General features: G+C 39.4%; 1 protein-coding gene across 6 annotated transcripts in view; it reads right to left on the bottom strand.

Moving 5' to 3' along the window:
- Window positions 1-14,054, bottom strand: part of Mef2a (myocyte enhancer factor 2A) — a 120,655-nt gene that overhangs the window by 4,642 nt on the left and 101,959 nt on the right. For 4 of the 6 annotated variants that reach the window (XM_013350223.2, XM_013350222.2, XM_026784407.1 and 1 more), the window contains 3 exons: window positions 8,183-8,206; window positions 4,562-4,688; window positions 802-928 (listed from right to left, as the gene is read on the bottom strand). In XM_013350223.2, coding sequence (XP_013205677.1) covers window positions 802-928; window positions 4,562-4,688; window positions 8,183-8,206 — 278 coding nt within the window. The remainder of the gene's footprint in view (window positions 1-801; window positions 929-4,561; window positions 4,689-8,182; window positions 8,207-14,054) is intronic. The other 2 variants (XM_013350225.2, XM_013350224.2) reach the window with 1 other exon arrangement.

The raw sequence follows: 14,054 nt of genomic DNA, 5'->3' as shown, positions 1-14,054 counted from the left end.
TTCCCTAAGGTACTTGGCGCTTTCACCCATAACATAATTCTCCAGAGCACTGCTGATTGGAATCTACATGTGGGATTTTTTAACTATCCAAGTGCTGGTTCTCAGCATGGTGGGCAAGAGGCTAAGGTGTCCCAGTCCTGATCAGGTGCAAAGCAGACAGCTGGTGCAATGCTGTCCCTTTTCTGGATGCTCTCCTGGACTGGTTCCTTCTAATGCTCAGGGAGCCCGGTCTCTCCTGCGCACCACTGTAAATCCTCTTTGCCTCACACCATGCCCGTAAGGAACAGTTTGTGTTCTGGGCTAGAAACAATCAAACGAGTCCTAAGCACAGGGAATTTGATCCTCTTTTTCCTCTACTAAGATTTAAGGAGAAAATCAAGGCACAGGCTTGAGCCCTCTTCTCCAAAGCAGAAAGAGGAAAGGGAGGCAGATGAGCTTGAGTGTTTTCAGCTGCCTTTCTTTAGGGAGCAGATTCAGGTGATGCTGGGAAGCAATGGCTTAGTCATCTGCCAGTGAGAAAGAAGGGGCACACACAGGGGGCATCCAGGCCTTTGGAATCATTTGATACCATGTTAAAAGGAAAAGTTCTGCTCTCCCAGTCCCTTAAGGAAAGCTGGGTTTGCTTAGCAACCATGCTACTGTCTACAGCTGTGTTAAGAAAATACTGGCCCCTAACACTGTGTCTACATAAATGGGGATCATGGCAGAGTTGCTCATGAGAGCCTGTAAAGCAAAAGACTCCAGCTGACAATAGAGTATGCAGGCCATGTGCACAGCCCAGGGAAATTTCCAGTTACTTACACTAGAGAGCTGAGGGCTGCTTGCCCAAGATGGTGCTGCTGCCAGGCTGAAGCCTGCCCCAGAGACAGCATTCCAGGGGAGGTGAAGCCTTGCAGAGCCGACAGGTCAGCGCTGGTCAGTGAGTAATCTACAAAAGAAGGTTCCTATTACTATAAGCCAGTCATGCTGAAGTGTTCCTCTCCAGTTATTATTCTAGATAAATATGCCTTCCCTCTGGGACCAAGAGACGCACTGGACTGGAACCTGAATCAATACATCTTGATTCTAAGTAAGACAGCAGAGACAAGCTTTCTTATGTGCCAGGCTTAGAACAAAGACATTGAACTTATACCATGACAAAATGCTCTACATTTGTTTTAACGGCTCCCTTACTGCACAAATCACCTCAAGTTCATGAATATCTTTCTATGACACACAAGTCCTTTTCTACAAATGCTTCAGTCATAAATTACTGCGACCAAGGCTTAGGACATTAAATCCTGCTTAAATTAAGTCACATCAGCTCATCATTAACACTTGGGGTTTCCATTTAGTTCAGAAAAAAGGTGGCAAAGACTCCTACTTTTAACTTTCTTCTCATGTCTCAAGAAAGGTGTTTAAAGCATTTGGTTTTCATGCTGAATTAAGGAAAAAAGAAAGACTGAATTGAGACATTGTAGTTGGCACTAAGGTTTCTAGGTGGCTACCCTTTCATACTTGACATGCCCAGACAGCTCAGCCATCCCCAAAGAGGCTGCATGTTGGCCCTAGGGACACTTCTAGTCCACAACTCTCTTTTTGACTTCTTGGCCTGTCCAGACACCATTTGACATGTCCCACTTGGCTATCTCTACAGACACCTTAATTCTGGCACAACCTACACCAGGCTCATGTTCTCCAGAAAGCTGCTCTTCCTTTTGTGGTAATTTGCACCAACACACCAATGGCTCATACAGTGTCGTTAATCGAGTATTAAGGTTCCTTCCCTGCTGCTCTCTGACTCCACCACCATCAACAACTCAGCCTGGTCAATCCTACCTGCCATCTCTCCAGCTGGTCAGGGTTCCTGTGGGCGCACACTACTCTAGTGCAGCCTCCATAAAGAAAACCATTACTTGGACCACTAAACTACCTCTCTATGACTTATTGGCATTCAGCTAAAATACAAAAGATTTTGTTTTTTGTTATTTTAATTATGTGTATGTGTGTCTGTGCTCATGAGTGAAAGTTCCCACACAAGCCAAAAGAGGGTGCTGGACTCGCCTGGAGCTGGAGTTACAGGCAAGTTGGGAGCCACCTGGCATGGGTGCTGGGGTCCAAATTGGGACCTCTGCAAGTTTAGCACCAAGTCTTTACCACAGAACCATCTCCTACAACCACTGGAGCCAAAATGACATTTTTGAAAACAACAAATATGACTGTGACACTCCTGATAAACTTTCTTCTGCTTCCCAATGTTCCCAAGACAACATGAGCAATCCGTAACAGACCCAACAAATCCCCTCTCCAGCTCAGCTCTAACTGCCCTGCCTGTGACATCCACCCTCCCTAGTAGACTCCTGCCTGTGTCCTTGCTGATAGACAGGACCTGACACAACAGGAAGAGGTCTTTCCTGTGCTGCTTGGGTACCTATCATACATGTCCAATACATATCTTTAGAATACATTAACAACATCTTGACGCTGCAAGTGATGTTACTGGTGGGCATGAGGAAGTGTCTATGGGATTCAAACTACCAAACTACTTTATTTTTATTTTAAAAAGAGGCTCATTCATTAATTTATTTATTTATTGCCTGGGATATAGGTCTGACACTAAGTACATAGAGAAAGGAAAATAATATACACAATAACATGGCAAAATTAAACAAAATAGACATTCTAAGAAGCAGAGTAAAAGTGACCTTACATGAAATGGGACTGAAGATTAGAAAGAGACAGATGGTTTTAAGGGAGGCTGACTCCACTCATGTGCTTTAGTAATTCCTTAGAGTCTTTGTAAAAATATATGTAGTCAGTATTTTAAAATGCTTATAGGCATACACATTCTTTAGAAACGAATAGCATTTATAAAGATGAGTACTGCAGTAGAATTTCAAGGACACTGGAACACCTGCAATGAGACACTCAGTAGACTGCAATCTTAAGTCTGACACCCAGTCCAAACTTGCTCTTCTCAGTTTCACTCATCTGAGCATCTGACCTCTCAAGCTTCCTTCCTCCCTATCTTCTCAATTCAAGAGTGTAACTAGAAAACCCAACAGTGTAGGACTTCCTACACATGCTTACCAGCTAAGCTGTACCTGTCTCCTCATCTGGAAAAAAGTTATGTCCTTAACTCAGAATCTCTTATACACCAAGTGACTGATGGTCTGTAATAGAATTTCTATAAATGCTTACGCTCTGGCCTTTTCTGGAATTAGTTCTGTGTAACACGCAAACAAAGGGCTACAATTCACAGGCTACTATACATCTCAGGGACTGGGGCAGGGTCTTTTCCGTACTGGTGGCTGGGAAGGTAAAGGGCATCCCTAAGCCTTCCTTTGTCAACAAGCCCATGACAAGTTGTTGATGTTTGAAAAGGACTAGCACTTGGAATTAAAGTGCCAATCAAATGTATAGACTGCCTGTCCCTCCAGGTAGAGCCACACAGCAGTTTTAGTGCTGGTGCCAAATCACTTACCCTGTAGTCTAAAATTAGGAGATCTCCACCACAGTCCACTTATGAGCATCATAAAAGAGTGACTTCCTTGCAGTGCAGTCTCTGGACGACCGACAAGGTGTAATTTATAGCTTTCCCAGAGCCACAGGTATTTGGCTCAGCTAGGGAGAAAGTGAAACCACATGTGCTTCCTGCCTGCCTTAGAATGGTAAACCAGCAGGGAACCAACTGCACACCAGTTCTCCATATGGTCCATTTGGCTAGCAGTGCCCCTCCCCCAACACTGTAATACTCAAACTTTCTTAACAGCCCTTAACAATCTTAAGAGTAGTTTAAGATGAAGTCTAAAAAACTAACGAATGAAAACCTATTCTCAGCAGCAGAAGCTGGCAGTGGGGAGTAATCAAGAAGGTGATCATTTTCATCTGCAGGTACAAAAACAGACCAAACCAGTAGCTACAGGAGGAAAACATCTTGCCTGGCACAGCAAAGCATCAGCCACACCCCTAAGGGAGCTCTGTCCTTTCCCAAAGCATGTTTACAGCATGGAGACAATCTGATTTCAAAAGTGTGGAAGGGCAAGATACTGTATAATAAGAGACTACATAAAAGCAGCTAAGCAATTGGCTCCTACCATCCTTGGCTGAATGCAGGCCACACTTGACAATAGCTACTTGGTTCTTTGTCAAGAAGCAATAAAAGGCCAGGCATTGGCCTAACACTTTTGAGACAGAGGCAGGTGAATCTCTGTGAATGAGACCAGTCAGGTCTAGAGCTGTTACACACACACACACACACACACACACACACACACACACACACACCACCCCACCACCACCAAAATCCTGTCTTAAATAAAAAACAACAACAAAAAACCCAAACCGAAATAAGACAAAGTCAAAAGCACTAAAAAGACACACTGGAGCAATAGCTTATATCTATTATCAATTCATTTTATGTAACTTTTTAAAGGTTTAGTATTTTTTAAAATATATATTTAAATTAAAAAAAAAACCCAGAGATAATATTCTCAATAAACATGCTAAAAAATTTAAAAAGTACATCTTATTTAGAAAATGCTAAAAACAGAGTCCAGAAAAAAGCCCAGCGATGGCTCACCAGTGTTGTAGGCTGTCGGCATTGCTGAGTACACTAGTCCCTGTGGAGGCAAGCTCGGAGTTGTCACAGACACTACAGGGGTGGCGAGAGGCTGAGCGGCTTGAGAACTGCTTATCCTTTGGGCATTCTGTGAGAAATCAGAAAAAAGATTAAGTGTAATTATATGGTATTTATGTTCAGACTGAATATTTCAAAAATAGCTTTCAATTTGAATGTGACACTTTTCACAGTTTTATGTAAATGCCATTATTTCCTGAAGCAGTGATGATATAAAAATCTTAAAGTGAAAAACGTGTGGCAAGTGCATACAAGTGGAAAGTCATGATGTTTGTGGGTGGAAGATATGAAAACATGTCCCAAAACTGCTGAGATTTTACACTAGGAAGTGTTGTAAAATATTAAAAAATTAAATAAAAAAATCTTAAAGATACTAATGGGAATAACTAAATATTTAATTTTAAGATATCTGTTTTTATAGTAATCATTCATTTCCCCCTTAAAAATACAACATATTAATACCAGATGCATTGTCTTAAAATAGAAACTTATTTTATAGGCAATAACACTTTTGTGTGCTAGCCTAATGAGGACTTGATGTCACTGCAAGTATTGTCAGGCTACATTAAAAGTCTGTGTAGGTTTTAAAGGCTGATAGCAGTCAAAGTCATTTGAATACATGAGATTATAAATTTAAGAGTACTGGAAGCAAAACTACTTCCTTTACATCCCTTATACACTAATGTTTTAAGTTGTGGCTTATCCTGCGGCCATGTCCTGGGTTCCCCTGCTTACCCTGCAGGGGACCTAGGTTTTAACAGCACATTCAGGTCTGTGTCGTTGTGACCTCCCAGCGTTTTGAAAGAAAAGGCTGTATGTTTTTAAATGATATACTTTTCAAAGGGCTTTGAATGGAGTGCTATTAAATACTTACTGACTGGCTGTATCTACATAGTATTATTTTAGCCAGGGTGGGAATAAATAAAATCAACAGTTCTTTTTTTGGGGGGTGGAGTGGGGAGAGACAGGGTCTATGTAGCCCTGGCTAGCCTGAAACTTGCTACCTAGACCAGACTTGCCTTGAACTCACAGATTCATCTACCCCTGCCTCCTGACTTGGGAGATTAAAGGTCTGCATATTAAAAGCCTGGCCAAAAAAAGAGTCACCTCTTAAATGATGAAGCTGTTTAGAATAGTCCCTGTCTTCCATCATTAAGAGTATGATAGCATCAGTTTTTTTCACACTGACCTAATATGGACAAAACTCAGGGATCAGAGAACAGAAATCACTCCAGTTTGTATATAAGAAAGCTAAAGGACGACTATAATTTGTTTTTATGAACGAAGTCATAGCCTGATGATTGTATTCTCACAACAGTAAAAGTATTGTGTGGTGCCCACAGGTTCTGAAGAGTCCGAATGAGACCAGAGGTTCATTTCTGATTTCAGAATGCCATGAGATGAATGAAGACAATCGGCTAAATGTGAATGTGGTCTTTTGAAGAGAATTCTAGACTCCAGCTTCGTTCACGGTGGTTTGTATTTTCTATAAATCATCTGAAATACTATATAACGAGTGGGTATCCTACCAGGGTTTTAGTCATCCTTTCTTATGTCTGGAGAAAAATCACTTCCCTTCTCTAACTGTTTAATTGGTTACAGAGGGAAGTGGACATGTCTGTCCTGCCTGGCTTCCAGTGCTCCTGCTGACAATCAAGGAGTATTAGAAAAGAGCCCACGACGGCATTCTTACAGTCCCCAGACAAGCTCTGTAGTTAAAACTTTTACATTACTGGTGATTTTAACAGACATATATATTTATATTCCTCTTATCCATAGCTATTCCACTAAACCTGTAATGAGATAAAATGATTTATGATAAAATGAGATAAAGTAAAAGTTAAAAAAAGAAAAAGGCCTCAACACAGGTCTGGGAGTTGGGCTGCTCTTGTCCTTTCACTCCGGATCAGAGCCAGCAAACAATTATTCTAGGGCATGGACCGTTTTGAGTAACTTTCTACGTTCTAGTGGACTGAATATGTGGTTCTTTTTTGCATTTTCAACTGATTTAATTTTTAGTCTGAACTAGCTTAGGAATGGCAACAGTTTCTGGTGATCTTTCTTATTTTTATGATTTCCACATTTCAACACATTCAGAAACTATCTCTGAGATTCTGCAGTTATGTGTTACTTCAAGGAAGACAGAAAGTCATACCCTGACATACACTGGCATGACAGGTGGAGACACATTTTCGTCTCAGCATCTAGTCAACAATGTCAATGAGCTGGTGAGGAGGGATTTACTCTGGATTTAATTGGGTCTCAGACCAAATTAGGTGAAAAAAATATAGTGTTGAGATGGTTTGATGTGGGCTATCCCCATTCTAGGCTTCATCTTCACGGCAACCTCCTGGTACGACTTTAAAGACGTGGGTGACACTCCATCATACGGGTTCTGCCCACCAAATCTCTGCAGCAATGTATCCCATCAATAAGTGACTTTCAGAACCACTAGAGGGCAACACAGTGTTAGATAACTAAGGAAGCATTTGGGACAACTAGTTAAGGTTAACCAGTGGGATTCAGTATAAGATAAATTATTCCAGTTTGAACCATAATTGCAACCATTCAAGCATTTCCCCCAAAGATACTCACTGTATAATCTACCATCACATTTAGCTAATCAATGTATTTCAGATACCAATACAAAATGACATCCCAAACACGCAAACACAGAGCAGATAACCTTATTTGAAAAGAAAACCAACTGTGCAAAACACACCAGCATGCATAAACACGTAGTAATAAGGAAATGAAACCGATGGATGCCTTTATACACCATGCTCTCATGCACTAACCTGTCCATGCTAAAACCTGAGCACTTACAAGTTTTCATTCCTCTTAAACGAGAGTCATATAATTAGCAACTCACTTGGAATGCATACGATGACAATTGTTACGTTTGGGTTTTAGTTCCGAACAAAGAGCTAAGTTACTTTTAGTCAAGTTTATTTTCCAGAAGAAAAGACAACAGAAATGCTTGTTTTGGTAAAAGCTGATTTTAAGAACCAAATATCTTCTGATAAAAAGTAAATTTGTGTATGTTAATTACAGATATTTCTTTTCGTAAACAGGGAACCCCCTTGTGGTTCAGACTGTCTCATTCAGGATGAAATAATTCCAACTCTGAAAAAGGTGACCTCACCAAAAATGATGTAATCTTTTTGAAAGAAACATAACACAAGATTCTGTGTTACAATCTGAGGGTGAAGTCATTTTCTAAAAATACTTTAATAATTTGGAGAGCAACATAAGGTATTTTGTGTATTTCCTCAGAAGAAAAAGTTTGAGGTGTCTTGTACTCAGGGGCAGGTATTGTTTTTATAAGTCATTTCAATATGTCTTCCCTCTGTCCCCCCCCCCAAATAAAATGGACTAATATATACAATAAAGAAAAAACTAGGGTCAGTAGTATCAGTGAATGACTTTCTTAATTAAAAATATTTGAATAGCAGAAAACAAAAAAATCTGTGTAACAAAAACACTGATTAGATTAAAACATTTAAAATAATTAGTACTTTTCATATATTTTTCAACTCCCTTCAAGCAGGAAACCACACTCACCAACTCCAATTCCTCTTCCTCCGACTGTACTCAGCACATAAGAGGGACAAGAGAGTTAACTAAGACTGTTGGTACTTGCAACAAGATCTTTCTTTAGAAAAACATGACACGGAATTCTAGTGGCTGCTGGGAACTTTACAGAGGTTACATGCATAACAAATGTAAATTACTTGCCTCTATATTATAGCTGATTTTTTTTTCAAAGTATCAAAAGTTCTTTTAAATTCTCTAGCCAAAAATTTAAAGCCCCATCCTACCCCCTACCCTTGCCTACTCTTGCACGGGCCTTCCTACACAGCAAATGCTCCTGGACACTTCCAAGTGCAGGACTGTACTTACATTACACATTTTAAACCCCGCATTACTAACCCCCTGGTCATACAGTCTACATGTCTGTCTCCTACCAGACTCTGCTGTTAGGAAACCGTTTGTGCTTTGCTTTCCGGTGGCCAGCACAGCATTATAAAACACAGCACATGTTTGCCAATAAATGTTCCAGTTTTGAGTAACAATATATGCTTAACACTTGTAAATCATTGTATTCACATGAATAAAACTATTGTAGGGATTAAAACCTTGCATATGAAAAAAATAAAGAGGGGTAGAAAAGTGAAATTAAAATCTACAAATAGCAAAAAATGAACATGTTTTCTTTTTTAAGCATTTATGAAACATTAATATGATAGAGACTGCTTACTGTTATTTTCCATTTTATTTAAGTCAAATTTTTTCCAAGTTGAAAGTGTCCTTAGCCTCACTGATGTAGAAGTCATAATTTTTTTTTTTCCAACACAGGGTTTCTCTGTGTAACAGCCCTAGTTGACCTGGAACTGGTTCTTGTAGACCAGGCTGGCCTCAAACTCAGAGATGTGCCTGCCTTTGCCTTCTGAGTGCTGGGATTAAAGGAGAGTGCCACCACCGCCCATCTTAGAAGCCATAATCTTAATGCAGGTTTCTCTTCAATGAATGAGTGAAGGAGGGGGGTTGATTATTACTCAACAAAACAAGTCTTACATACAAGTGGGTAAAATGCAGTTCAGATATTGTCAGACTTATCATTTCAGTATCTCCAACAGACAGCAAAATAATGCCAAACTCTTGTGTGTGTAAAATACAGTGTACACTTGATTCTACAGATAGATAGAAGTTTATGAGACAAATTTTTAATTTTCCGGTTTTGTGGTTTTGTTTCCTTTTTCTGTGACTAGATGTAAATTTATTAAGCAGTTTTCAATTGTAGTTTGGATCTTTCTAGAACATGTTTCTGTGCTTTAAGTGACTTTTTTTAATTTCTGAAAGCTCCTAGCAGGTACTGCCTACTGGCAAGGTGAGCAAAAAAACATACTAAATGACTCTTTTCAGTTAGGCATATTCTCTGTTACGCACATTTGTGTTTTACCCTGCAAAGACAGCACCTTCATACCCCTTACCCAGCTTAGCATCCCCTTACTCTGAGGCTAACCTTCCAGAGAAACAGCTGAGGCTGGTGACTACTGCATTTGTAAGGCTCTGCACTTCACTAAGATTCCACCAGTATTGGTGGAATGGAACACATTAACTTTTGGAAGAATACCTGACCTTATCGAAAGGCAGATGTCATCTTTTTATTTGACTACTAGTGATGTTAGGCTGGTTACCTAAATTAAGATAATGTCCTCCAGGATTCCCCACTATAAAAAAAAAATCACAATTTTCTCCTTTGTAAACAACACAAATTTAGGGAAATACAATTTGAGGCTATGTAAATAATGTTTCACTTTAAACTTACTGGCTTGCCTACAATTATGCTCGTGGTACTATTCTTTCTATTCTTCCGAATTTACTAATGAGATCCGCTATCTGAGGAGGAGGTGTCACATCTTTATTTATTCAACCGTATTTGTGTGAATGATGCAGTCAGCATTTCTTACTCCTTGGATTATAACCTCAAACTACTGTAATTTAAATTGTTCTAGTTTTGGCAGCTGGGATGTCTTTTCTGGAGACTGGTCCCTGCAGCCCTTTGCTAACTACATCCGTATTCCCTGGCCCCTCTGGCTCAGCTTGTGCTTCCCTACACCAGTTCTACAGCCCACCACGTCTACAAGGAGTCCTAGTCTTTGAATTAGAAAACAGTGCCACGATCACAGCACCAAGCCCACTGAGATACTAGATGACAGAACTAGAAAATACATGATGTTAAGTTATGTGTATACATAGAAAATCTGTGTGATTGGTGACAGCCTGGCTCCTATGACCTCCAGTACAAATGAACCCCAAATCAACACTTTCAAGCAGGCTGAAAAATGACTTTGTACTCATTTTAAAAAGTGGACTGTGTATTTTCTATTTTTGAATTTTAAGAGTTCTTTAAAATATATTCTAGAAATAATCCCTTATCTGGATATGTGATTTGCAAATATTTTTTCTTAATTTATCACTTGTCTTTTTAATTCTTTGGATAGTGCCTTTTATAGAGAACTTTAAATTTCCTGTGAATTTTAATATTTAATTTCTTCCCTTATGGATCACTGTATAGTTTTCTCCTATATTTTGCAGTTTCACATATTAACTGATTCTATGATCCATTCTGAATTAGTTTTTACATGAAACATAAATATGAATCAAATTTCCTTATTTATTTTTTGCAAATGGATATTTAATTATTTCAATGCCACAAGCTAGACTAAGTACCCTTTTTCCATAGACCTGACTCAATCCCTCCGCCAAGCCCAGCGAGATGCATCCTCTAATGGTCTACTGCCTACCCTTTTGTCAACACCACATTTGGAACTGAAGCATTAGAGTAGCGCTCTCTCTCTTCACACTTCCTCCCCTCCTCCTATTTCCCTCCTGCTCCCCCATTCACCCTCTTTCTTCCCCTCCCTCCTTAAGAGAGGGCAGGGAAAAACCAAGTAGTGTCTTTTGTATTTTAGGTCTTTCGCCTTTCCATATATATTTTAGAAATGATTTGTACTGTTTTAAATGTCAAATTCTACTTGTTCATTGTTAATATAATACAACAGATTGCCCATACTGGCCTTGTTCTCTGATCTTGCTAAACTCACTGGCAGGCCCTAAAGATACGCACCAGTGCTGCTTGTTTGGGTGGGTTCTTCATGCTTTTCAGTATGGAAGACTGAGTATCTTAGGAACAGAAGCTGTACTTTTCTTCCTTCCCCACATTAATAAACCTTATTTTTCATTTTTAACTACACCGGTTAGGTTTCCACGAATGTGAACCGTGATGACAGACAAGAACTGACTAGCTTCTTACACTGGACAAAGACAGGTGCTGTGTGCTACAGTTTTGGAGATGACCTTGTGGGTAAGTGAAATCTTTTCTACTCTACTCATAGGTTTTTGCTTTGTATCATGAAATGTCATATCCTACTAATATGGTGATTTGTGTTGACTAATTTTCAAATACAAAATCTCTCTTGCATTTCTGAGATGAAATTCGCCTGACTGTCGTCACTGATTATCCTTCTTACACAGAGATACACTGATTTGCCAAAAACTGTTGGGGGTTTCTGTGTGTCCATGAAGCACACTGGTTTACAGTTTTTTTTTTCTTATAATGCCTTATTCTGACTTTGTATTAAAAGTGTTCTTTAGCCGGGCGGTGGTGGCGCATGCCTTTAATCCCAGCACTCGGGAGGCAGAGGCAGGCGGATCTCTGTGAGTTCGAGAACAGCCTGGTCTACAAGAGCTAGTTCCAGGACAGGCTCCAAAACCACAGAGAAACCCTGTCTCGAAAAACAAACAAACAAACAAAAAAAACCAAAAAACAACAACAACAACAAAAAAAGAGTGTTCTTTAGTTTTTTGTTTGTTTGTTTTTTCCCTGAAAGATTTTGGGAGTTGCTATTAATTCTTCCTTAAATGTTTGGTAAGATTTGCCATTGAAGCCATCTAGGCCTGGAATTTCTACTTCGAAAGGCTTTAAAACGAGGAATTCAATTTCTTATTTAGCTGAGTAATTTTTTGGTAGTCTGTATCTTTCAAGGAATTTGTTTTTTACCTAAGCCATGAAATCTATGGAACAGGTCTGTCTGTGCCATTCCCTTATCTTTTCATATCCTTTGAATTTTTTTTACCTCTTTCCATTCTTGGTATTTATACTTGGGTCTTCTTACTGTCTTTGATTTAATAGCTAGAAAATTATAATTAATTAGAAGAAAAGGGGTTTTTTTTTGGTGGTTGTTTTATTGCTTTCCTCTATTCTTTAACCATTTAAAAATCCCTTAATTTCTACTCTTTATCTTTCCCTTTTCTTTGCTGCTCTGGGTTAACTAAATTTGCCATTTTTCTCAAACTAAAAGCTGTAGTTACTGATTCAGGATGTTCTTTTCATTTTTATCAAAAATGTGTATTCTCTTAGAAGGCACACAGAGGTGTGTGTGCAGGTCAATGTGCAGGAGTCAGTTCTCTCTATTATGTGAGTTCTCAGGATTGAAATCAGGATGTCCACTTTGGCAGCAGGTGACTTTTTACCTGCTGTGCTGGCTAGTTTTATGTCTTGACACAAGCTGAAGTCATCTGAGAGGAGGGAACCTCAATTAAGAAAACACCTCTATAACTTTGGACGTCAGGCAAGCCTGTAGGGTATTTTCTTAATTAGTGGTTAATTGGAAGGGTCCAGTCCACTGCGAGTGGTGCCATCCCTGGGCAGGTGGGTCCTGGGCTCAGTAAGAAAGCAGGCTGAGTAAGCCACGGGAAACAAGCTAGTAAGCAGCCCCTCCATGGCCTCTGCATTTAGCTGCTTCCATCTGTGTTCCTGCACTGTTTGATGTCCTGTCTTGACTTCCTTTGATGATGTACAGTGATATGGAAGTATAAGCCAAATAAACCCTTTCCTCCCCAATTTGCTTTTTGGTCATGGTATTTTACTACAATAGAAACTCTAACAAAGACAACTGCTAAGCCATCTCACAATCCCTGACCTTCCCGCTCAACAAATAGAAGCAATTAAAGCTATATATATAGTTCTTCCAGCAGTACTCTGGATGGTCCTCAACATTTTGGTAGTCTGTATTTTCATTTTCAGTTAGTGATGTGTATTTTAAAAATGTTTTACTTTTCCCTGATTTCAGTGGGATCACGTTGAGTTTCTCTCCATTTAGTTTGATGTTGGCTGTTAATTTGCTATATATTGCCTTTATTATGTTTAGGTATGGTCCTTGTATCCCTGCTCTCTCCAAGACTTTTATCATTAAGGGATGTTGAATTTTGTCAAAGGCCTTTTCAGCATTTAATGAGATGATCATGTGGCTTTTTTTCTTTCAGTTTGTTTATATGGTGGATTACATTGATATATTTTCATATGCTGAACTATCCCTGCATCTCTGGGATGAAGCCTACTTGATCATGGTGGATGATTTTTCTGATGTGCTCTTCAATTTGGTTTGCCAGTATTTTATTGAGTATTTTTGCATCAATGTTAATGATAAGACTGGTCTGTAATTCTCTTTCTTAGTAATGTCTTTCTGTGGTTTGGATATCTGGGTAACTGTAGCCTCATAGAAAGTTTGGCAATGCTCCTTTTGATTCTATTGTATGGAACAATTTGACGAGTATTGGTATTAGTTTTTCTTCAAAAATCTGTGCTGAAATCGTCTGGTCCTGGGAATTTTTGTTTGGGAGACTTTTGATGACTGTTTCTATTTCCTTAGCAGTTACTTTGCTTATTCTAACATTTAAAAAAATGTTTTACTTTAAATTATGTGTATGTGTGCATGTCTACAGACAGGAATACGAGTGCCCATGCAGGCCAGAAGAGAGCAACAGATCCCCTGGAGCTGGAGTTACCCACCTGATACAGGTCCAGATAACTGAAACATGGTTCTCCATAAGAGCAGGAAGCACTCTTAACCACTGACTACTAGCTATG

This window comes from Microtus ochrogaster, chromosome 22 (genome assembly GCF_000317375.1).
Source record: "Microtus ochrogaster isolate Prairie Vole_2 chromosome 22, MicOch1.0, whole genome shotgun sequence".
Classification (NCBI taxonomy): domain Eukaryota; kingdom Metazoa; phylum Chordata; class Mammalia; order Rodentia; family Cricetidae; genus Microtus; species Microtus ochrogaster.
Note: the sequence above shows the minus strand (reverse complement) of the source record. Positions and strands in the feature narration are given on the sequence as shown.